This window comes from Strigops habroptila, chromosome 5 (genome assembly GCF_004027225.2).
Source record: "Strigops habroptila isolate Jane chromosome 5, bStrHab1.2.pri, whole genome shotgun sequence".
NCBI classification, from domain to species: domain Eukaryota; kingdom Metazoa; phylum Chordata; class Aves; order Psittaciformes; family Psittacidae; genus Strigops; species Strigops habroptila.
In genome coordinates, this window is record NC_044281.2 from 34,264,253 (window position 1) to 34,290,591 (window position 26,339).

General features: G+C 39.0%; 1 protein-coding gene across 4 annotated transcripts in view; it reads right to left on the reverse strand.

Moving 5' to 3' along the window:
- Positions 1-26,339, reverse strand: part of RHOBTB1 (Rho related BTB domain containing 1) — a 55,118-nt gene that overhangs the window by 23,177 nt on the left and 5,602 nt on the right. For 2 of the 4 annotated variants that reach the window (XM_030487406.1, XM_030487408.1), the window contains exons 3-4: positions 1,590-1,791; positions 1,126-1,229 (exon numbers count right to left, since the gene is read on the reverse strand). In XM_030487406.1, the coding sequence (XP_030343266.1) occupies positions 1,126-1,229; positions 1,590-1,781 (296 nt within the window). In that variant the 5' untranslated portion in view covers positions 1,782-1,791. Of the gene's footprint in view, positions 1-1,125; positions 1,230-1,589; positions 1,792-12,727; positions 12,868-13,013; positions 13,467-26,339 lie in introns of those variants that run through there. The other 2 variants (XM_030487410.1, XM_030487409.1) reach the window with 2 other exon arrangements.

A 26,339-nucleotide genomic window follows, 5' to 3' on the forward strand; every position in this document is an offset into this window, starting at 1 on the left:
AGTGGTTCTAAGGGGTAGAGAATAGACTGGCATCACTCCAAGTCACTTGTTTCATCAGGTAGTACAGAGAGAAGGAGAAGAGTAAGATGGTACATTTTGGCAGCATGGAATGCAAAGCTTGGACAGACACTCTACAAAGGGCACTCCCAGGTGGAAAAAAAAATCCAAATTTTTATCCAGCTGGACATAAAAGTCTATGGAAGTTTGATTAGCTGCAGTGACTGAAGCAGATAGGAGGATACAAAAAAATTCAAGAAGGTAAAAAAATGTGTGAGGACCAAGACCTCGTTCAAATGTCAGTTACGAAAATATCTGACCAAAATCCACCCTCAGCTCAGTATTTGCCCAGTACAGCTAATCTGCTCACATTATATATATATGTTCAAATGCCTGTTACACAGCTGTTCTGCTGTCTGTACTTCCACAAGCTAGATCTAATTACCATTAAACAAAACAGAAAGACTATCACTGGCTTCAGTACTTGTTGAACTATGCAGAAGTTATACATGCTGGAAAGATCCAGATTACTTTTTTCTTTTTTTATGAATTTCCAGGGTTAATTTATTCACTGGCAGACACTTGATTTTTATAGATGAAAAAAACCTTTCTTTCCTCAGCTTTAATTAAGAAAATACAGAAAAGCATCACTTTTCATGAAATTGGCTCTGCTTTCAAGGGGTTAGCTACCCATTCAACATCACAGGTTTTAATAAAATAAACATTTAATCGAGTAAGAGTGATGTTTCCCGATATCTCTCCTTGTTAGTTGCTTGTTGGGCTACTATATCAGACACGGCTTATACAGGCAGGGAATGCTGATGTTTAATTTTGTAAAACTACAATCTTATTTTGGGGAATGTTCTTTAAAATTTGAAATAGGACAACAGTTGTTGACAGAGCTTAGCAGACTGTTCAAGGAAATGTAGCATAGTAAAACTATGCTGCTTTTTAAATATTTATATCTTTCTAATCCTTGCAGCAGATAATCCTCTTTGCAGCAGGCAGGAATATGAATACCCTCGATTGTTTTTAAGTCCTTGCTTTTCAAAATTAAGATTTTCAATTTTTTTCTGCCCTAAAATTTTACTACAAGTATTACTTAAAATTTTGCTTGGATCAATTTACCTTCCGTAAGCAAAGCGCCTGTCTTTGTGGTGGTCCCCAAATGTATCCCATAGCCTGAGCGAAACACTCACTTCATCCACAACATCTCTTGAGCGTTCAAGGACCTAGAACAGAACACATATAACATTCTCTTTCCCTCCATCAAACAAGTACATTTCTAATCTGTCTTTTAAGAAAATCCAAAGCATATTAGACTGAGTCTATCACATATATGTCTATCACATACGGTTTTATATTTTATAAAACAGGCAGAATATGCATCTTCCTAAAAATAGGTTTGATAAAAAAAGTTACTTTGGAACGAGAGACGTGGAGAGATGCATATCAGACCACGGCTGCAGTAAAGACTGCGCACAAAATACTTGTGAGTTCATTGCTGCATCCTGACAAAGGCAGGCTTGCCAATAAATAATAGTACAACCTCACAGCATGTGCTCCATATTTTGTACACCTGCAGTCCTTACCTCTTGGCAGACACGATACTGATCAATGGCCCAGACAGTTGGTACGTGAGTTGCCAGCAGCTGATACTGAGTCAAGGTTGTATTGCATGCTCTTGCGCAAATTAGACGAGTCTTTCCCACTGCATTATCTCCAACCACCACACACTTGATAGTTTCAACGTTGGGTCTTTCGTAGTCCATGTCAATGTCCATTTATCAAAAACTGTAACAAGACAGTTAAACTTGTTTTCTACTGCTGTGTAAAACCGATGCTATTTAGAATCAGAGCCTTCTACTTCCACTTCTTGAGAGATGCCTGAAGAGGACAAACTCTTAAGGAAAAGCTTGTAGTAAACTGTACCAAAGCAAGCTAGTGGTTGCTTTAAATACCACACAGTTATGCAAATGTACAACTATTTTGACCATGGTCGGTTTATGCTGTTCACATGCTATTTTCACTTTGGTTTCTGTAAACACAGGCCTGTTTGCAGAAGATGATAGGTCTTGGTGAAACAAGGACAGCTAGCATAAACTTACCTCTCGCTAACACTTTTTATACCAAGACAGAAGAAAGACTGGACATCGGTGTGTTTAACCTGAAGGACACCAGTATAAACCCGCCTTCCGTAATCTTGCTCATTCAGGATTTGATTTAGGTCTCTTCAAACAATATTACTAATAGCAAGTCACACAGATGGTTTTAGTTATATGCATACAATAAAACTGACTTGTAAGATGATTCCAGAGACTCTGTTCTCTACAAACCACAACTCCCATTATATCCTTCATGTATCACACACTCTTAATTTTCCAGGGAGAAGTGTGTACAAATCATGTACTAAAATGAAACCTAACAGCCCAGCAGGAACTTGCAAATATACTTATCTATTATATACAAATTATTTTTCACATGACAATAGAAAATGAAGACATTTTTGAAGATACTACCTTCATGGAAAGTTATTATTGAAAGTATTGACTTAAATATTCTATGGCAATATAATGAACAAATGCCTGGATATGAATGTAAGCTGAAAAAATTTGATATTTGAAAAACTAAAAATAAGTCCTGTAAGTTCACTACAGTATGTCATTTTCATATAAAGGAATGTGGTATTTTCATATAAAGTAATGCAGGATCATAGTTTGATATATCTGATTTTGATTTTCAAATGTCTAGTAGTCTGCTGAGCAATCTGGTCTCTGACAGAAAATTATAGTCAAGGAGGAAGAAAAGGGAAAACACAAGGTACAAACATGTTCAAGAAGGCTTGCCTAATAATTATTTCAGCAAGGAAACCTACAGCACTCTAAATAACAAAACACAAGTCATCATCTAGAATGATGGTGTCCTTTTTCCTGAGAGGAAAGCACTACAAATAAAGAAACCAAGTTATTTGTTTTAATACCTTTTTTAATATCCATATCTCATTTGCACATAAATATAGAATACATATTAACTGTCAGGCTGTTTAAAATAATAGATACAAACTGTTCTGGTGTCCATTTTTCACTGTCAGAGGCACTATGTTCTGATTTAAGAATAAGCATGCTTAGTAACTACTAGCCAAACACTAATTTTAACTGCATTCTTTCATTATTTAAAGTGATGTAAACCAAGACACAAAAGTCAGTGTTAGAACTAAATGCTACCCATTTATTTAAAATTTTGAACATAGATTGCATGCTAATAGCTATAATGGCTATGGTATAGTTATAATCTTTGTTTACTTGTGGACGGGAGGAATTAGGGGCCACATAGACAGCAAGGTGCATGGGTGAGTTTATGCCACTACTGTGTTACACTGATGTTTTCACAGACATTGGATGCTTTTGGAAATGTTGCAGCACAGACTAGCATGTAAGAATGTATTTTAGAGAGTTGTCCTACCCTAAACTGAAACACAGGCCCAGAACTTCATCCTGGCACAAGTACATGGTTGCACAACTGGAGCTCTACAATTTGTCGAATGTAGAGCAAATAACATAGCTTCAAACATACATGTGAATACGTACTGCAATGGAAACCCTCACGGCCTTGTGATACAAACCTGTTATGTTGGCACAGAGGTTTTAGCTGATAAGGAAACAAAGCTATTAAGATATTGCCTTTATCCCTTCATCTGAGTTGTAACCTGCACCCTGAAGGGTTACTAGTCTTGAGGTAAAGGACTACAGAGACTTTCAGTTACCTGTCTGCAATCCAACCTCAGCTACTTGTTGGATGCAAGCTCCCATGAGGCTAATACCTGGAATGGCCCATCGGTTCTGTATCATCTCCGTGAGTCCAAATACAAGAAAAGAAGTGAGAGCTAACTCCTCTTTCCTCCTCCACATTCTTTCCAAGAATACAATAAAGATATAAATAAAAGTACAAAAACAATATGGGGCTTTTTCCACATTAGAGAGAATGAAACATATTTGTACACCACAGCCTCAAAGACAGGCCCCTTGAATACGCAAGAAAAACTCCAGAAGTTTCAGTATGTGATTTAAAAATGTCTCATTTCAAGTCTGAGAATAAACAGCACCCCCTCACATAATATGTGGTATTAAATTACTTCATATTTTATTCATGCATGGACTAGACATCACAGATGGAATGTGGAAATATTTACAAGGCTGGAAAACAAAATGAAGGAGTGTGGCTAGTCAGTGCGTCTGGTTGGTTTTAAACTATCAAGCAAAGAGATGCCAAACCAATTTTTCCTCCAACCCAATATTCCATTAAAATGCTGTTACACAGATTAGCCGAGGTATTATATAACAATCTGATTTAAAAATTCTTCAAAAGTTCTTAAATGGTAGTTCTGCAAAAATGCAGTTCAGTCAGCCACAAAATATGCATTCAGTACAGAGTCTGGAATTTTAAAAGAATTTCCAAGAGGATAACAAAATGAGTTAAAAATTAATAGGCAAATCCAAATAAAAGTAACAAGCAAAATCAGTGCAATTACTTGAGAATCCTAGAAAGGAACACATGAAAGTATAATTTAATTTTATTTTTGTTTTAAATTTCCTATATACTTACTAACTTAATTAAAGCAAAGTTATCACAGAACTCAGACACAGCATGACTGAATGCCCTGTTGTAGATCAATGGCAGTCTAATGAAGATATTTTTAGCATGACTCAATACTGCACAGGACAGAGATTAAAATAAACTGGGAATAAAAACAAAAGTAGAGCTTTGAGACAATATTAAGGGAACTCTTAAATCCACTCTAGTATATATAGAGTATCTATGTATTAAAAATGTAGTCATTTTAATTTTTTTCACTAGTTTTCAGGAAGTGATTAAAACAGCAATAGCTCCTGAAGAGGCTGACAGACAGAAGCCTGCACAGCTATTTAGACACCTCAAATAAAAACAGATGCTAACAACAAATTACAGTATAAACCATTAGCAAAACATGTGGATTAAATGCTTACAGATGTAGCCAGAAGCTTTCTGACTACTGGAATGATTAAAGCCAGGAATATGTACAAGACCTTGAAAATACAGCCATGGTTAGTTTTTTTTTAAGGTAGCCTCTAGGTTAAGCTTGTGCTAAACCCATTATATAATCAGACTGATTAAAAATGCTAAACATGTATTTACAAAACTTAGATGAAAAAAAAAATCTAGATTTGAGTTCTGAAAGACTGGTAACATCTGGGAAGACCAACTGGAACTGAAACAAAACTGGTTAGACAAGAGCAAACCAGCTTAATTAAAAAAACAGCATAAAATTCCAAGACCAGTGAAAAACTTGCTAAAACCAACCTACAACCTGCAATAGTTTAGTTTACCAAGAAAACAAAATAGGTTAAAGTAAGAGGAAAGTTACTGGAAGTGCAACCAGTCTCAGAAAGGACACTGACAAAAAAGCCACAGAAAGACAGAAAGGCTATCTAATAACAAGCAGCAAGAAACCTACTAAGGAAAGATCTGATCAAATATGGCTGTTCCCAAAAGAAAGCAGTGAAAGGTTCAGCTGCTTAATCCAGTTCTAAAGAAAGATGAGCAGATGGATGGAAATGAAAAAAGATACCCTCAAGAATAACACAGGATCTCAAAAATCTCTTAGGATGTTTCTATTTTTACATTGTCACCTGTGATTGTTTGCAGATGAAGAGGAGACAGAGGCAACAGAAACCAGGAGATGTGAGCAGACTCAAGATCTAAGATAGAGCCACTTAATTAATTCAATTGATTAGCACAAAAGAACTATTCTAAATAAAGCTGATTTATTTCCAAAGAAGTATAAGGTTGCTGTTCTGAACCATGGCTTGCAAATGGTTACAGACACTGATTTCTTTCTCTATTGCTTCACCTCAAATTGCTGTAGGGTGCTTGTTCTTTTATTTTTTTATTTTTTTTGTGTAGTTTTACCTCATTGCTGAATGAGTTGTTATTATTATCACTTAAAAACAGTTGTGATTGCCTTAGCATGCAGATCCTTCTGGCTAGTTGGCCTCAGTAATGAAACCACCTTTCTAGACAATCTGTAGATGAAGCATATCACTTAACCATCTAGTCCACTGGTACACAGATTGAACACAAGACACATACAACCTCTCTCTCTCTCTGTATTAATATAGGTGTATTCATACACAAAAGATAACCAGATCCTAACCATGAGCTTGTCTTCGTTTGAGAATGAATTTTAATATATTTAAAGCTATAATTGCACTTTGCTGGAAAGAAAGTAGATGAAGATCCAAATCCAACAGTGACTTCCCTGTGCAGGATCAGGAAACCACTCATGTATCGCGCTGCCTATACAGCTAAAAGCCCATCCTGAAATTTCTAAATATTTTAAATCATATACAAAACAATACCAAGATTTTTTTCAAAGGCCGGTAGCTAGTTATCAACCCTTTTCTCTTCAGCAAAACACCACAAAGCACTAAGTATCTACATTAATCAGTGATTATGGAGTGATCCTGCAGGCATTTACTTCTTAGCTCAGTACTTAAACATGCCCTCTAAGACTGACATAGCACCTTTTAGCATAAAAACAAGCATGCATGTTACTTAGTTCTTGTGTTAAGAGCAAACCCTTCAGCTGAAGGTTCAGTTACAGCACGTAAGAAACTTGCCAGCTCAGTAGTTTTTCTTAATAATTTCAACCTGTCTCAAGTAATCTGGCCAAACATACAAATCAGGAAGTCCTTCAAACAAAAGCATGCCGACCTGACAATTACGAAGCCACAATTTTATTAGAGGAATCTAATGGAAAGAGACACTGGAATCTACCAGCATTTAATATGAATCGTGCGTGTGGAAATAATTTGAAAAACTGAGCTCACCAGTAAGGTAGTAAGACCATCAACATTTATCCCTGAAAACCACAATCTGTTCTGGAGATGTACTTTTGAGTATAGTTTGGAGTGTCTCCTTCAGAGAGCCATTACACAATAACATATCAAAAGGAGTACAACAAAAATTTACAAGACAATGCAGTGCTCTTACCTCCATCTCCAAGTTGAAAAATTACTGCTTGCAACCATGGAAACGAAAAGGAGATGCAGAATTCCAGTTCTTCAGGCACTGAAGTCAGTACTTTACACTACAGAATCCTAAGGCACCAGCATGCTGGCAAGGACCAAAATGCACATGAGCCAGAACAAGCGTGTGAAATGTTCGTTCTCAATATATAACCTGCCATGTGTTGTTTCAGAATCTTAATGGATTAACACATATATGCCAGGGGAGAAAACAGGAGGACTTACTGTTCATTTGTGCAAAAGCATAGAATTCACAGACAGCTCTGATTTAGGGAAAGGTTAAGGGCCAAAAGGCTGTTTTGTGATTTGGCTCAATTTAAGCAATTAATTTAGGATCCTGCCAAATGTATTTATGAAATAAATTACAAGTAAGAGATAAACTATACCACCTGCTGAAGGACCATCACAAAACATTTTTCACAAAGTATAAATTAATATTTTATTAAATTTTATTAAATTGCGGGAGGGTTGATGAGGAAAAACTATTCCTTGTCATCATCAAAGAACTAGCTGATGACAAAGGGTAATAAGACTCTAGGTAGGATTAGATCACTAGGTCACCAGGGGACAAAGGTGGGCATGATGCATATCAGGCATATCTCATCCAGGATAAAGGGGCATTGCCCTCTTGTCATTATTTAAAGTTCTGGCAGTTTACATGGAAAGACTGAAAATGAAGAGACTGACGCAGGAGGAAGAAATTCAAGATTAGCTATGGAATTTATAAACTACTTGCCCTACCTGGCCCATTGACAGAAGACAGTAACAGGGATTGGGAATTGAGAAAATGCAGAAAAGCCCTTATATTCTAAAGTTAACCTGATCTCAAACGTGAGAACCTTGGATCTACCATGGGTAGAAAGAGAAGGGTAGATGACTGAAATGTTGCTTCATTGTATGAGATGATGAGATAACCCTGGCTGTTGTTGCCCACAAAAGGAGAGTGCAGGTCAGCAGGAATAGCTTTTTCAGCTATTCTAGGATAGTTGGGGTGTTCCAATTTATGGTTGGCATCAACAAAGAAATAAATCCCACAGAACACTGCTAAAATTTGATACAGCTGAAGAAGGTAAGTACTGAGGCCGACATCAAGACAGACTCCACTTAGCTTGCCTGAACCAGCTTCTTTCATGGCAGCCTTTGGCTAACAGGCATCAGATTTAATCCTGGACACTACCCTTTACTTTGTATGCTTTGCTGGAAGAAAGAAGTTCTGAGAAGCCTTCATTCAGCTGCCTTAATCCCTGCTCTATCCCTCAAGTTTAAAAGGGAGCAAAAATTTGACCACACACAGAAAAGTGTGGTCAAAAATGGCCACACACAGAAATGAAAGAAGCAGCCTCTAAGGAAGATGCAAAGTTAAAGACAAAACGTGTGTCTCTACATTTACCTAGAAAATTTCTCAGTCAAATCATCACCACAACCTTTGTAGAAACTGTAGAGGTGTAATAACTCATGGCTTGTAGTATCAGAAGCCTGTCAGTTTGCTCTTTCTCAACATGCTTGACTCCAGATTTGTCTCTGAAGGCTAGTTATTATGACTCTGTCAAGCCCGACCTACCTCTGCGATGACACAACACCTTTTGATCAGTAAAAGTGAGCACTTCCTCAGATCACCAAAAATCAGATATAGTAGCAAAATACAAATTCTTCTTTACTGTATAAAACAGACTGCCTTGAAGCTCAACGGCTGAGCAAGAAAATACCTAATTTTAGGTACAATAAGTGGTTCTCTTGAGCCTCCTGAAAAAGTGCAGTCCACAAGTACCTGTTATAGGCATTTACAGTTTATCAGACCAAATAGGGATCCAAACACAAAGCTCAACATTAGACTTGAGCTATGTCAATTTTCTGACAAGTTCTGGAAGACCTGAACGGCAAAAATCAACAAGCTGATTACACTGAGCAGCTTATGTATTATTTTGACCTGCAACACACCTTGCAATATCTTTTGTGATGTGATCATCTCTCTAGAAATTAATCCATACAGCAGGTGAAGGACATTTAACTGTTTCAGAACCTCGTGTGTGAGAATCCTGGATGAGTGTTTTCTGTATGGTGGGAGAGCCTGCAACACTGCCACCCTTCCCTTCGCTGATTTTTCAGTCTACCTCAAGAACAGGCCACAGTGCAGGGCAGTCCCTTATGCCTCCTTTTATTTCTTCTTTCTTGCTGTGCAGAGAGATATGAGGAAGGGTGGCCACACTGGACCCATCCCTGGAAAGAGGGAAACAATCCATAGCTGGTAAGTGACTGATTTAAGGTTCACACTTTCGCTTTGCAGATGCATTTTATTAGGATTACAGATACAACTGGCTACAACTGACTATTCTTGCAATTTGCTAGAGATGACCAGAGCAGACTAGGCAGTGACCAAGATCTGGCATTGCTGTGGGTCATAATGTGTCATAACATCACAAACTGAAATTTACTGTGGCTGATATTAATAAAAGTGGCTGAGAACCAAGTAACTGAAGAATGGACAATACCCATTGATGGCGATAACCATCACCAAACAGCTGGTACTTTATAAAGCAGACACCCATAAATGCCACTGTGCACTGAGTCCTTAGATTGGTCCTCCTTCTGCAACAAAAGATTACGCTGCAGGAGCAGATTAAGGGTGCACCTCTACTAGCACTTTAGTTCAGATCAAGAACACATTTTTGAAGGAAATATTCCATGCTTTGGTTCACATCAGGAGCAGCCAGAGTGTACAAACTGAATTCCTTTCAGATGAATCTGAAGTGAAAGATGTGCCACCCACCACTAAGGAGCAAGCACTCAATCCCTAGGACCAGATTAAAGCTAATCTGAAGTAACACCCTTTGCCCCTGAAATGTGTGCAGTATGGACACTGCACACATGGTCCTCAGCACCAACTTTTTAATCGCCAGGTCCCCTGCTACTGCATCACGTGACCTACTAATGTACATAGAGCAGCAGATGCTCCGGCTCCTAGTTTGCTATTTGGACCAGCATAACTGGGGCAAAGCTGCAGCTGAATCCTTAGTGACTGCAATGCTCAGGAGTATCTGGGATAACATATAAAACTTGAGATTAAAAGGAGAAGGATCATTGGAAAAGCTTTATTCAACACTACTGGGTTTCATGGTAATAAACTACATGAAAATCCCTGATTTTACTTTTACATAATTAACAGCATCAGAAACTTGTACAGCATTAAATTACTGATACTCTAGCATAGGTTGTTACTGATTTTAGCCATTTCTAAGGACAGGTGTTGACGTGGTATGCTGTTTGGTAACAACATTACTCTGAGCAGTTTTCCCAACGGTACAGAAGGAAAATCAATAAATCAACAATAACCACCAAACAAGGCATTCCCCCAACTTTTGTGCATTTCTGTGGGGAAAATATTTATCAAGTTTTGCTAGAGCTACAAAGAAAGAAAAATATTCCAGAGACACTGTTGACCTTCTAGCACAGAATACTGTTGAATTCACTTTCTGTGCTTGTTTTCCTTCCAAAAGAGAGAATCAGGCTCTTGTTTCATTGAACTTTATGTGACATTTCTCCTACATTCTCCTCTTTGTTAATCAGGGATGTTAGAAAGATGTGACATGTGATTTTATTGACTCCCACATGTGATTGCTACAAGGAAACTACATAAGGAGAGTGAGACCTCATAATGACAGCAGGTAAAAATCCCCCAAAGACCTAAACACTGACTAAAAAAGTAAATACTTCAGAATAGCAGACTTCAGATAAATGCTACTTTCAGATCTTGGGTCAAGCTCTGTATTTATGTCTCAAATGCAAATCCAGCAACATGAACTGAATTGTGCAGGAGGTGAGTATATGTGGAGTTTACTTGTAATGTCTAGTGCCACACAGATCTTCATTCATGAAGAAAAATAAAAAATACAAAAAAAAAGAAGAGAGAAATTGCCATCTTGTGTCTTTCATGTCAGACAGAAAGGAGGGGAAAACAGAAAAGGAGAATGGTGTTGGATGGGATTCAAAGGGAATCTACAATTCACGAACCTACCCCTGGTAATAAAGGGCCCAACTATAACCTCCCATACTGCAGGCTGCAGCAATTCACACAGTGTGCCACCATTCACTCCTTCAGCACAAGGTTTTGAGCTCTCTTATAGAAATACAGTCGGTGATCCAAGGGTGCATTCTCACCAGTTGGACTATCCTTGCTATGAGCTGCAAGTCTGCTGTATGCAGCAGACGGTTCAGCCTTGCCTTCCCTTCCCTCCCAAGCACATACTTTGTCCTACAACATTTGCATGCTCTTCTAGCCGGATAGATGGGAGCAAGGGAGAAGCATGTCAAACACCTGTTGCTCTTTTGCTTCTCCTGTTTCAAGGCTTCTCTGTCCTTTCATCTCCTTTAGCACAGGACAACATCTGGATGCAGGACTTAAACATTTTTCCACTGAATAAAATGTATTAGGAAAGAATGAAATGTTGGGATTTACTGGTCAAGTGATCAGCTCTTCCTCTCAGCCTAATGCTCTACAGCATTTGTGAAGCTTGGAGTTTTAAAAGGGCAGGAGTTTTAGAAAGCTCCTGCGAGCTAAAATTGATGTTTGTTTCTTTTTGGACAAAAATACTTCCACGTATCTAAGCCTGCCACAGATCTTATGCTCCTTAAGTCACTTAAAGAACCCTAGCACATATATTGAAGTTACCAAGGGTTGTGCCTTTTCCTCTCCGTCCCCCCCCCCCCCCGTTAATAGTGTATAGATACACAATAGTGTACATACACAATGGATACCTAAGACATAGAATCTGGCATACAAATCCAATGTGCATATAAAACAAAATCATAATCTAATGGGAGAGGACCTCAGAAAAATATGGAAAAAAATCAAGGTGTTCTGTTTCCATGTACTGTGACTTCCAATCTTGAAATACAGCCAGTACAGAGAGATGTGCCACTCAACCATTGCTTAAGTATGGCAAGTCTTAAACATAGCCCTTACAACAGTGTTTTTCTCCCCACGTGCTTTATTTTTGCCTAGAAAGACCAGCAGCTTAAGAACTCCCCTTAAGCACACTGAATAAAGTAATTTCCACCTCAGCTTCTATTACAGCTCAAGCTGAACATTTGGCTTTGAGTCAGCTGTGTGTCCTAAAATAGTACACAAACTGAGGATGAACAAAGTCATTGAGAATATTCTGGCATCACTTCCTTGCTCTTGCTGTGACCATATGCAGAGCTGCAAGGGCTTTCTTTTATTATTACCATTTTTTAAACAAGTATATTGCTGCTTTCCGAGCCTGAGTAGTGCCCCGATTGATAGAAGGCAACTTGGAGCTCCCAGCTAGTCTGCCTCAGTCTCTCCAATGACTGATTTATCTTTGCTTTACATGTTGGATGCCACAACACCCTCTAAAGGTTGACTTAACAAACTAAAGTCCTACTGTTTGTCTCTACAGCCCTTTTCTATGGCCCCAAACAGGTCCCGGCACAGACACCTCATAATCTGTGCGCTGCAAGACCCCCCAGCAGCCTCCTGCTGTTGTCACAGCAACCCACAACAGACTCCACAGACGCAGCAGGGGGAAAGAGAAGAAGAAAAAAAAAAAAAAGGAAAAAGGGAGAAAGAGAAATCCTTCAGGTTTTTAGTAAATGACACTCATAAGTACCAAGTGCTAGGAGGTTCCTGCTCCCCATACGCACCGTACCTCTCTATTTTTGCCTTGCATCTCGTGGCCTCACTGGAAAAGGAAGCCAGACAGATCAGCTTCATGAAGGACTCAGCCTTCTCCGTCCTCGGGGGAAGGGAGGATGCCTCCTCCTCTTTCCCGACGAGGCGGGAGCGCACCTGCGGGGAGACAGGACGCTCAGGAAACCGCCACCCGCGCCCTGCGGAGCCGCTGGCTGCCAGCCCGACACGGCCTCGCACACGCAGCCCCGGAGGGTGCGCCCGCAACTTGGAGCACGATCGCGCCCGGGGGACGCGGGACCTACCCGGGAGGGCGGGACGCCCGGCAGGCGGCCGCCGGGGTGCACGCAGCGGGGCTGGCCCCCCGGCCCCGGCGGGACGGGAGCGGGGTGGCAGCCGCCGTCGCGCCCCTTTCCCGCTGCTCCTTACGGCGGCGGGGCAGCGCCAGGAGCCAGCCTGACTTGGCAGGGAGGCTGCATGCCGCCGGTGCTGCTCTGCCCGCCCGGCCCCGCGGCGTGCGGCGGGCTCCCCCCCGCCCCGGCCCACCCCGCGGCGCTGATCGGGCGGCGGGGCGGCAGCAGGGCCGGCGGGAGCCGCGCGCATTGTGACGTCTGCAGCCGCGCGTTCTATTTTTAGCGCGCCGATTGGATTTCATTCATGAAACCGGGGCCGCGCCTAAAGGGACGGCGGCTGGAGCCGCGCCCGCCGCCTCCGCCCTGCCCGGCCCGTCTGCCGGCGGCGGGGGAGAGCGGAAGGGCGGCAGCTCAGGGGCGCACCCGCCTTCTCTACCCCGGCACCAGAGTACTGGGGGGGGCTTTCGGCCGCGGCCGCGCACGGGAAAAGGTCGGACACGAACCGAATCAAGAATAAATGAGTACCTCCCCACTTGTATATATCCACAGTCTATAAATGATGTGTTTGCATAAACAACGCAAAGGTCCTGAAGACCTCATTGGATAATCCCATATATTGGGCACACAGCTTTTTAGTGCAGGTACTGGTGTTGTGTTTCAAAATTACTTCTCTCCATTTTCGCTAATATTTTAAGCCTTCATGTTAAACAAACATGCACAACTGAACCACACCCCCTTCTCTTAAACTGGCAACCTAGCCTTGGAGTTTTCCAAACAGTGAAAATGGCTCAAGGCCTTGTATGTAAGTGGGAAAAGCACGCACAATTCAGACCAGGCTCCCTGCTATAACACTGCTTTGCGGCTCTTCTATTTACCACCTGACATCAACAAAAATGTAATAACCAGTAAGGGCCATGGGCACAACTCCTGCAGCTAAGTGAACTTTTCTTAGTTGTGACTGTTGGAAAGAAAATACCCTCTTACAGCAGCCTGGACTCATAGATTGCAGAGTCTTGTAGCAATAAGAGTGTAATTTTTTAAAAAACCATGTTATAAAGTAATTTTAAAAACACCACTTCCAGTCACAGTTAACAATACCAATAACAGGTTGACAGCATCCAACAGCATTTGGTTATAGTCAATTACATACATTTTTCAAATACTCAGAAGCCAAACTTACATTAAGCAGGTCAGACTGCAACAATGTTCAAGTGAGTAGATCTACCCCAGGAAAAAATACAGTTTGCAACTTCGTATCACAGGAGGTAACTAGGTGCGGAAGTGTTACTTTCCTAACTTTGCACAGTTTGGATGTACAAGATAAATGCATCAGAAACTAAAACAATGCTCACTCAGACAACTGCTTTCGAGCAAAGAAATATCTAATTGATAATGCAGGCAACAAAAAGTAAAAAAATTGTCAACAAATTTAAAATTTATAGCATAATTACCTTCCATTTTTTAAGTTTTAAGCTCTACATGAACTATTTTTTCCCCACAAATGAGAGCTAAAAAATTTCATTCTATGCAAGAACAACCATCCCTGTGTATTCAATTATTTTTAGGACATGCAACTTTTAGGAAAACAATAAGGGCCAGGTTCATCCCACCTAATTCAGGGGGGCTGAGCAAAACAGAGTGAAAAAAAGGGTATTCCTGTTACTTGACTGCTTCAGTAGGGCAAATCTTAATTCCTTATTGGTACCTTTGTTTTACAGCCTAACTGGTCACTTTCTGAAGACAAATCACAGAGCTGGAGCCCCATGTCTCTATGAAACACACCCAGGCTATCACTGCTGCAGAGTGAATGTTATTGTCAGAACAGGTAAGTTAGCATCCTGTGGGAGAAAATTGAGACAAAGCAACCAAACTCGCTCTGATACTGACTCAAGAAGCATTGGATTGTAATAAATAACCCAGACCAAACCAAAACAAAACCTCAACCTTTTGGATCTGCTTGCAAGCTTGTTACAGAGCTTGTCTACAGCAATAAAATAAGAGGGCAGGAGGAAAGGAGAAAGTGTTATTTTTAGGGTGCAACAGTAAATTTAGCAGAATACAGCAATAACAAAGAATACATAGGTGGTTAAAATGGAAAAAAAGAAACAGGGCATTGTTTTTGATAAGGATAAAGGTCTCAAGATTCTCTTTTTTTTGTTTTGTTTTGTTTTGTTTTCTGTTTCATCAAACAGTACCCAGAGCCTGAAGGCTTCTGCAGCTGTGGAAACAGCTACATGCTACTATGTAGTTTCCATTTTAATGACCCTCTACAGCAACTTCTACCATTCAGTGTTTTCCCACTACAAATGTATAACTCCTATAATTTAGACTTCATCTTTTTCAGCAAAGTATAAAATAAACCCCCAGGACAGCTAGAAGCTCTCTGCTCTCTAAGACATAACTGTATTGAATCATATTGACCTTTTCCCAAACTTTTAAACAAACAGTTGAGTTTTGGTCATAAACTTGAGTGTCACAAATGAGAAGTGGCTGGAATGCATCTCTAATTGGGTGTAGAGCAACCAACAGCTTCTAGGCTTTGGTACAAGCAAGCACAGTAATAAACCACAAGTATTCCCACTAACTTTGCACAAGCATTAAAAATATATGAGTGGTAAAGCTTTACTCAATTAAATGTTTAAGTATTCCAGGTAGCCAACTTGGATTTTTCTTCTTTATTTGTTTTCAAGGGAAAAGTACAGCTAGAGGGAAAGGGAGAAGGAAAAAAGTTCCATCTTTGCAAGCAATCCCAAAGGACAAGTCATTGGACCATGGCTAGCATTTAACTACAGTCTGCTTCTGCCAAGTCTATACAGACTTCCAAAAATGATTATGGGCTACCAAGTGTGCTTCATCATTGCATTTCCATTATGTGCTTTTAACACTATCACAGAACTTAGGAGTAACTGGATAAAAAAGAATAAAATAATAATTTAAAAATGCATTCACATCCATTGAGAATTCTACTTACTTAGAATTATTTTAATATTGCTAAATCACAAAATTCATTTGGATGTGCAAATGTAAAGGTATATTTCCATATGCTACAACATCTTATTTGTTACCCTGGGGCTAAATTAACCTTTTGTTTTTGAGAATATATTTCTCAGATAATTAAAAAACATCAGGAGAGAACAGAAGTTGTGCATAAACCATAACTGAATTTACAAATAACTTTTCTACTCCTGGATCTGGAGAGTTAGTTGAACTTCAGAGGCTGATCTAACATGCAGTGTAGCAAAACTCCTTAGAGAGCTTTCTACCAGCTCAGAAATGCAGAAGCTCAGTGCCCTCAGGCCCTTGCATCCTCTGTATTCTTTTGACACCAGAGAAAGACTCAGGAGTAGATAGGTTGAAAAAATACCAGTCCAGGATAACAGGAGGTGCAGGAAGAGGGGACTACAAGTATTTACTTCACTTCTTTGTCAAAACTCTTCTGGAAGAGGAGGAAATGGTCTAGCCTGTGCTTCTTACAACCTCATCGCGTGTTGTAATTGCATAAGAATAATAGTCTAAGCATGGTTAAGTCTGGGGTTTAGTTTTTATATTAGCGTTTACCAGTCTTCTGAGAAAGTCTACATCCTAGACCCATCCAGATTTGTGGCCATGTGGAAGCAAGGGGTTCTTCTCTGTATTGGAGGTCTAGGTAGGATCTATCATGGATGCCTGCTTTAAAAAAAAAAAAAATAAAAAAAAAAATCCAGTGATGTGGCCCCTTGCTCCCTCTTAGAGGACTCACTCAAGCTTTATTTCAGGGCAACTGAGTTTATTTCCCCTCTGTTTTAAGTAGCAACATCCAAGCCTGAACACAGTTTCCTAACAAGTTACACATGCTGACAACAGTCATCATGGACAATTACAGGACTGGGCTTGAGTGTGCACTGAGAGAGGGTGGATCTGATGTTGCAGAGGCTGCCTGGCACAGTCCAAAAATGAGCTCAGTACTACAGGACAAACTAGAATTTCTCTGTCTCCCTTATCCCTGAATGCAGGGGACCTTCATATTAGAAGATTTTAAGAGCATGTTAATATTCAAAGACTTAGTGGAAATAAGTTTAAATGCACTAGAAATTAAGCAAAACAATGTAAGTTAAATTATCCTCTATGGGTTCCATGTTGCATATGGCAGTCTCACAGGAACAGAAGGTGCTCTCTAAAGACCATGAAACCCGCTTTCAGTAATCCAAAAGAACATGAATGAATGATGTACAATCAAAATAAGGAAATATGGTGCTTCAGTTGTGGACTTCACCCTCCACCCATTGTATGTGATATATGTAGTCTCAGCCAACTGGCAGCATGTGAATCAAAAATATCAGAATTACCCAGCTCTTGTCACTGAAGCCTGTTTTTTCCCCACAACTAGGCTTAGAGGCTTTAATTAATATGGGTAGATAAAAATCATTTCTAACTACTTCTGTAACGGATTAGGATATATTTCATTAGATTTTATCCACTAAAAAAATCATAAAGAGAATAAATGCCTTGAAACAACTATGTAAATGCATATTCTATACACACTGAAGAAAAATTCAAGTAATTTCCTGTGAATACAATTTTTGTATTAGTGGGTTTGCATTCAGAACTCTAAAGTTCTCATGCCAAATGCTTACGCATTCACAACTAGTTTTCTTTTCAAAACTATTATATACTGTACACAGTCCTTTCTTCTCTTTGCTGTAATAAGGACAGAGCCCAACATTTGACGTAAGGTGCTTCTATTTAGTGATGTCAACATCTATTCTCAGCCAACTGTGCAAATTGATTAGGTCACTTGCATCCCTTTTCATACCATCCCGCACAATTGTCTCAATTCTCAGAGATGGAGGCATGTAACATATACAATGATATCTTCATTGTGTGTGTGCATTAGTCACTAACTACTATGCCTTTATTTCTTAGAGGTTTTTTTCAGTTATTCATCAAATGGTAAATACAGTGCAAGACCATCATCACTTAAGAAGCCTGCAGTGCCCCAGATTTTATTCAAGTGTTCCATGAATGATATATAGCACCAGTTGTTTGTCTTATGAATTGTATTTCTACATTCTTTTTCACTAGCAGAGGATTATAAAATGCCTAATATATGCATACATTTTAAATTGGCTAAACAAGAAAGGGAATACCTAGAGAAGGAAAATGCTGATAATTATAATTTGGACTAAAAAGTATATACCTACCACTTGTTCAGAGTGTTATATTTCTGCAATGCTTTAGTTTTTAGTCTAATCATGTGTAAGATGTTGGCTTTTGCCTTGTCTCGCTTCCATATTTAAACTGTTAATTAGAAGACACTGCTCTCCTCACCTCACCCCCCAACAGAATCACAATTTAGGTGGGAAGGGGCCTCTGGAGGTCATCTAGTCCAACCTTCTCCTCAACGTACAGCTAACTTCAAAACTAGATCAGGTCAAGGATGCTATGATTAGGTCAAGGATGCTAAGTTCCAACCTGCTTGTTCCATTGCTTAGTCACTCACTATGACAAAGTTTTTCTTTACACTGAGTGAGAATTTACCTTGCTGCCACTTATGACTGTTGCCTCTTGTCCTTTTGTTGTGAAGCTGTGGGAAGAGTCTAGTTTCCCCTATAACCCTTATTAGATACCTGACATAGTAATTAGATGCCCTCTTAGATTTCTCTAGGCCAGATAAACAGCTCCCTCATTCTCTCTGTGTACATCTTGCGTTTCAATCCCCTAACTGTATTAATGGTCCTTCATTGAACTCTCTGCAGTTGGTCAATCTCTTCAGTACTGTGAAGGCTGAAATTTGGCACAGTACTTCAGATGCAGGCTCACAAGTGCTGAGTAGAGGGGAATAATGACTGCCATTGACCTCCTCACTACACTTGTCCTAAGGCAGCCCAGTACATGGTTAGTCTTCGCTGCTGTAAGGGTGCTCTACTGAGTTAGTATGTCTCAGCCTATTCACTTGTGCTGTCTGAGTCTCTCCAGTGAAACCTTACAAAACTCTATCACTGCCTTTGCTACTGCACTTCTCTTTCTACAGGCTGTATAATCTGGTCTTAAAAGGGAGAGGACTCATTTGAATAGTCCAGTCTGCAAAGTTAGGTGTACCACGATAGAAATAAGCAAAGTAAAATTTTGGCTTAATATGAAGAACAGCAAGAGAAACAGCTGAGAAGTTATACAAGAGTGTCCCAAGGGAAGAAGTGGCAGAGTTATGGCTCACTGCATTCACAACCTGGAGAGGACAAGGCTGTATTAAGAATTTGTTATGCAGCACAGTTTTGTATTAACGGTGTAATTCTTTAAAAAGGAAACAAGTTTGCAACAGCTTGTATTTGCTCTATTCTCTGCTTCTAGATCCTCAGAACTACAAAATAAGTAAGAAACATTTAATCAGCTTTTAAAAATAATTCTAAACAGAAACTAAATGGGAGGAAGTGACTAGTAGGAGGATTTCTTCTTGAATGTGTATCATTTTGCTGTTTAACAAGGAAATGAAACTGGAAGTGATTGCACCAAAGTGTCATAAGACTTTTTCCCAACTAGCCAAAGGATGCCTGCTTTATCAGCTATTTCCAGTATTAAAGTTTTTTTCTAAGGTACAGGAGATTCATCTTCGAAATCAATGGTTTGCCCTCTAGGGCAATCTATCGAAGTGCTATATTTTATAAAGCTCATTAACCAAACTAAGGGTAATGCTATGTTTAATCCAGCTGTGAAAGTTTGACTAATACAAGAAGAATTATTATGATTTCTTGACAATTCTGTCACTAAGTTCTGTCCCTGATCTCGGACTGGGACATACCAGAAATACATTTTGAGCCCAGAATAACCTTTTATTGCTATATCATAGAACAACATTCACACATACATATAAAATACTAATCCCAGGAGCAAATCCTCACATTGAAGAACTGATTTCATGTCTGTGCCATGTTATCCAATTATCCCACCTGTAGTGCTGGCATCCTCATAACTGTTAAGAGTTTCTTAAAACATTTCTGCTATCTAATCAGATGTTAACGGAATGGAAAGAATTTCTTTGTGAAATGAAATGAGAGTCATAGCAAAGTCAGCTGGGGAAGATTTTCTGTCTGTTTGACCTTCTGGCTAACTGTCAGTCCCCATCCCTCTTCTATGTAGATCAGTCAAAAAGAACTTCTGTCTGAGTACTGAGTTTCAAAGAGACAGTGGTACCTTGGAACCCCTTTATACTACAAGAGGAGTTTTCAATGGCGATCACAGTCTTTGCTTCTCACTCTTAACCTGAGCTATTGAGTTTTAAAAGCCATATATAAATGGATCAGCTCTCATTCTTTAAAGCATTATAAATGCTCTCCCTGCCTTTTGAGGCTTACAAAAATCACCTAATGTATTAAAAGCCTAGTAGCTTTATATGTAGAAGGATACAAAATATAGACCAAATTTTAGAAGCTGAAATATTGGTCAAAGATTGCATAAATTCTACAGGAGCGAGAACATAAATAGAGACATACCATTACTGCTCTGAGTTTCTTATACTGGTGCTGTAAAGAAATCACAAGGACAAGTCTTGAACACAGATCTCTGATTACAAGAACTGGAAGATGTATGGTAGGGGTAATGAGGGGAAGAGAAGCAAAGTGGATTTTCTCTCCTTTTTCACAATTGCCAAAGACTAGTATTTTTGGTTTCTGACTCAATGCTTATACACAGGAATAGCAGCCAACAGACATATTCTGATCCTTATAGGGTGTCAAACCAACAGAGCAGGAGTAAATAGTAGAATCAAGGCCAGCTTAATCTCACCACCATTAATCTTTGAGAAACAGCCTTATTAACCACAACTTACTCTTCTGCACCTCTGTCCCATAGTTAGCTAGACAGGAAAGTAGAAGACCCCATTTATGGTGTAAGAGCTTGATATAAATCCTACTGAAACTGATGGGGAAAAGCTTCCACTGGTTCTTCTGGGCTTCAATTCAGGTGATAACTCAAGAAGAAAAAGTCCATAGAATTAGCTGCAACATGCTTGTCTTAGAAAGATGAAGACATATAACTTAAAGTAGCTGAAACAAAACTGCACTGAATGAAACACCTATCACTTTAATATTTTTTCCACTAGGTTGTTCAAAGAATGTACTGGTTTGGATTACAATCCTCCCCCACCTAAGGTTGCAGTACAGTTCTTAATTTATTTTGAATAGTGTGATTCTGCATTGTAGAAAAACTGTGACTTTAACTATTCAAGATCCAAATTAAAAGACTGAAAATTCTGTTACATTTTGCACATTCTCTAATTTTGACCCATATGTTTTTTGAAAGAGAAAGCTTTTCCAGGAAGGTAAGATCTTGTGCCTCTTACAACCATTTACACCAGTTTAATGACATAATTTAGTTACACTAGCACAGATAAGCTTGCAAAGAGTGCACTTTTGCGACACGAACCTAAATCCTGTGGGTTAGATTGGATTATATCAACACAAGAGTTCTACTGTCCAAACACTGCTCATTTATTTTTGTGGTTTGCTTCAGCATGTCCAGGCAAATCTAGTACCACTTCTTTGTTTCCCCATTGAGCCAAGGCCTTAGATCATATGCAGAAAGAACATTACCAGGGTTGGTTCTGATGGATATCTTTCTGCCATTGAAACACATTCTATAAATTCTAGCAAAACTGTGTAGTTGAAGGATAACAGTAATTGCAGAAATGGCAAATGAATGCGCACAAGTGATCCAAACTAGCAAATGCACGCAAGTGATTCCAAGTCTAAGTAGTATGGAATGAAGACAGTCTGCATGTTTCACCACAGACAGTTTGATAAAACTTTCCTAAATTATGTTTATTAGAAATAGTTACCAAAAATTATTCTGCCACCATTCAAAAACCATGAAAGCACATATTTCTTGCACATATTTACAGTTTTTATAGAGGGTATGGGACATACTACCTCCAGAACCTGTCAAAATATCATTGTTACAGGTTTGAAATACAGATTAGGCAAAAGACACGAGAGCTTACAGAATTGAAGCTACTATGTATACTGTGGGATTTGGAACGTATGGAGAAAAAGACATCCCTTTCCAATTACACATACACAAACAGATAACTGCAGCATTTAAATATGATGAGAGCAGATTTACCAAAATTAAAACCAAACTAGAACCACCAGGAGTGGTTCTGAACTTAATCAGGTATTCAGGGACCTTTAACAAAATCAAAAGTATCTCAGTGCCTTGAAATTTCTCATGCACTCATTGCTTGGAATTCATATTGCCAAAGCATCATGAATTCTACTAACAGGTTTTTTTCTTTTCAATAAAGTAGCAAGGTATGTAGCTTTTCACTTTTAAAGAACCCTTCACAGTCTTTTCTGACTCAGGCAACAGTCCTTTTCCTGGGTAAGGATAGAAGAACTGCGAAAGTATTAATCCTATTTGCTCCCATATATCTTAGCAAAATTGCTAGAGCAAGGTGCATTTTGTAGCATAATAGAAGCCTCAAGTGAACTGAATGCCTCCCCCCAACTCATTTCTGAAATATTTTTTCACAAAAAAGTATGACTTATTTGCAGAAGCAACTGCCTATAAAATTTTGTCAAACTGTGTTACAGAAGATCAACATTTCTCCACCACTCCAATTTAAAATAGGCAAACAGCACTTATTTTTACATTAGGCTTCTAGCTGAAATTAAGAACTATAGCTAAAATACTACTGCATTAATATCATAAGAGAAATGTTGAGAGTTCCTTAATTATAGTGCTGACAGAGGGAACCACTGTTGCAAACACACAAAGAAGGGAGGATTGAAAGAATGAAATTCACCCCTAGAGAAATTTGAATGGAGACAGTTGCATTGTGCCAAGAAAAGACTGACCAACACATACTTCCTTAGAAGACTGGTAAGTATTTTTTTAAATGTTCATCTTTATTTAGTGACCAATAATCTACATATGTGCCTAAGCACATATGCCAGTTGAAAACATGTATCTGAAATAGAAGAGATGAATATAAGGAGTTCAAGTTTTTAGCAATAGCCATAAATCAAGAACTGAAACATGGATATTCATAAGGGCCACAACACATATACATGTCTCAGGTGTAAATGGTACCTGTTGCTCAAGACAATTATTGGAATATCTGACCAGTAGGAGCCTACGTAGAAGCACATTTCACCACTGACAAAGTGGTGAAAACAAGCAAGTATCTAAAGTTCAGATACTGTTACTATACTAAATATGTTCCACTGTTGCAAGTCCTCATCTTGAGAATGCTAGGTCCTTTCTTCCAGAACTGTGAGACACAGGTAATTCCAGTTGGCAAGAGGATGCTCTCAGGTGACAGCACTGCTTTTATGTCGCAACTTGGATTTCTTGTGTTAGGTACCTTCTTGCTTTAGCTCCCTGAATTAATGGACATTTCAGAACTGCACCATTTCTTTCTTCATTTCCCACCTAACAATAACAGAATTGTTTCCTGATTCTGCATAGGTATTATGAGAATCATTTTTTCTTCTTCATCAAAAGCACAGAAAATCCCATAATGAAGTTTGAAATGTGCTTAGTACAGGATTTCAACAGTCTTTGAGAGACAGTGCTAGATAATTAATTAGTGTAATTAAAATAAATTTCATTACAAAGATTAAAAGCAACAAAGAACAACACTGCCCCTTCCTCCCACACCAACCACAGACATACTGCTGTCCCCCAACTTTTTAATCTCTAGTCACAAGCAATCACAAACTTATGAAGAACTAGCTCAGGCAGTTTTAAAAATTAAAATTTGCTCTGCTACATTTAATTCTACTGAAGGTTACTGTTTCACACGCACACATCTCTCTGTTGGTTTTGCACAGTTCAGAGCTTTGTTTTTACCTGTCTAAATTGTCATCTAAATTACTTTGCCAGACTCCACACTTTAGCTGCTAACTCACATGTACCTATTTTATTCCACTGAGTGTGGAGAAAGTAATTTCTGAGAAAGCAGTAACTTCTTTAACCAGAGAGCTAAATTAACTATTACTCATCTCATAATGCCTCGAGTGACACAAAAGCCCATAAGCAAGTAAGCTGTGACCAGGATATTAAAGAGCAAATAACACCTCTACAAAGACATGCCTTCTACAGATGTAGCATTTTCTGACTGAAGCACACGACAACATGTAAATTAACTTTTGCCCAGACCTGCAGATATGTTCTCTTCAAGAAGTGAGACCCAATCATAGAAGCAAGAGAAACTAGTGTGGAAACAGTGAGTTTTCAAGAACGTCATTCTGTGACTTAACTATATAAGCTATGCATGTTATTCAGAAATTCATTTAAATACAGAAAATCTGGCTGGGAAGGGAGACTTGACATTGGAAGCAAAGGTGAAGAGAGATATTTGGGTTCTTAGGTGTGCCATTTGCCTTAATGAGTACTTTGTGATGTTGAGATCATTCTTGGTATATATTAAATAATTCATAGCATCACTGTCCTCATTTCGGCTGGGATAGAGTTAATTTTCTTTCTAGTAGCTAGTACAGTGCTAAGTTTTTGGACTTAGCATGAGAATAATGTTGATAACACACCGATGTTTTAGTTGTTGCTAAGTAGTGCTTACTCTGATCAAGGATTTCTCAGTCTCTCATGCTCTGCCAGTGAGAAGGGGCACAAGAAGCCGAGAGGGAGCAGAGACAGGACACTTGACCCAAACTAGCCAAAGGGGTATTCCATACCACAGCACATCATGTCCAGTGTATAGACTGGGGTGAGTTAGCCAGGAGCTGCTGCTTGTTACTTGGGGACTGGCTGGGTATTGGTCAATAGATGGTGAGCAATTGTGTTTTTTCCTTGGGTTTTATTACTCCCTGTCTTTGTTGTCTCCCTTTTCATTACTATTATTTTTATTATTATAATATTCTTATATTTTATTTCAATTATTAAACTGTTTTTTCTATTTAAACAGGTTTTACCTTTTCTCCACTTCTCCTCCCCATCCCACTGGGAAGGGAATGGGTGAGCGAGGAACTGCATGGCACTTAGTTGCCAGTTAGGGTTAAACTGTGACAATGAGAACTTGCATACATGTAATATTATATACTGGCTTTCAGGAACTGCATTACCTATGAAATTACTTCTATTTTTGTTCACAAAGTATATATTTGTCTTTGATGATGTGCTGGATGAGGCTCATTAAATTACTAATGTAACTATTAAAGCTATTAAATTACCAATTTTGAGGGATCAATTCAAAGCACATTGAGATAAGCATAAATCCAAAGTAAACCAAGTGCCTGTTCACTTCAATGACCCTCCTATGAGGCTCTGAATTCCGAGATGTCTTTTTCCTGACAGCATTAACCCCTTCTTTGTATGACCTTCCCCGGCCAAAACACTGAATTATTTCTAGGGCTCACAAAACATTCTGTTTGGTAGTACATAATGATGAAGGGGAATGCTTGGTTTCTGTTTACATTGAGAGCCCAGGAGAGAATTTGCTCCCTAAGCTTCCTGACGAGATGCTTATTTTTATTCACATTGTCACTGTGTTTTCCCATGAACAAATATTTATACTTCAGAGGAAATGCTTCAGTAACATGTGTCAGTCAGGATAAGCAATGTATTCACTTCCCTTTATTATGAGAAAGCAATTTTGCTTACATGAGGAAGTAAATAAATAGATTTCCTAGACATGCCTGGGAAGGGGTCATTCTTGCAGCAAAGCAGTCTTGAAAATATTGGCAGCATGTCACTGCATTAGATGACCTGTAGAGGTTTCATTTGTAATTGCAAGAAATGAATACTTCAGAGATTTATTGTTTCCTTTGTTCAGAGAGGCAGACCATTATTGTGCAATCCTGTCTTAATTAAAATGTTTTCCTTTCTGACAAAGTTTAGTAGCATGTTATATCCTTATCTGCATTATTATAATGCACATTTAGCACATATGGCAAGATATAAATCCACCTTTTGTTAATGCTTCTGAACATATAACGGACTGCGAAGGCCAATGGGTGAAAACCTAATTTCATTGACTACTCCAAATTTGAGCAGGTAGCTTTGTATAGAGGTCATAGACATCCTGAATTTTCCTATGATCCTAAATTAAGGAGATTTATTTTGTTTTACTAACTTACATGTATGAACCTGTGAATATCTGCATGTGGGACTTGGCAAAAGCATTATTAATATGCATCTGTAATTCAGGCTGGCAACAGCCCCACCTTTTCCCTAGGTCTGCACAGAGCAGGAGCAGAGAAAGCTGCCTGGTCATACAGAAGACTACCTGCGTATTTTTGGTACAAACTCTTTCTTTATCCCAGGATCTCACTTTTTTCCTGCATTTTC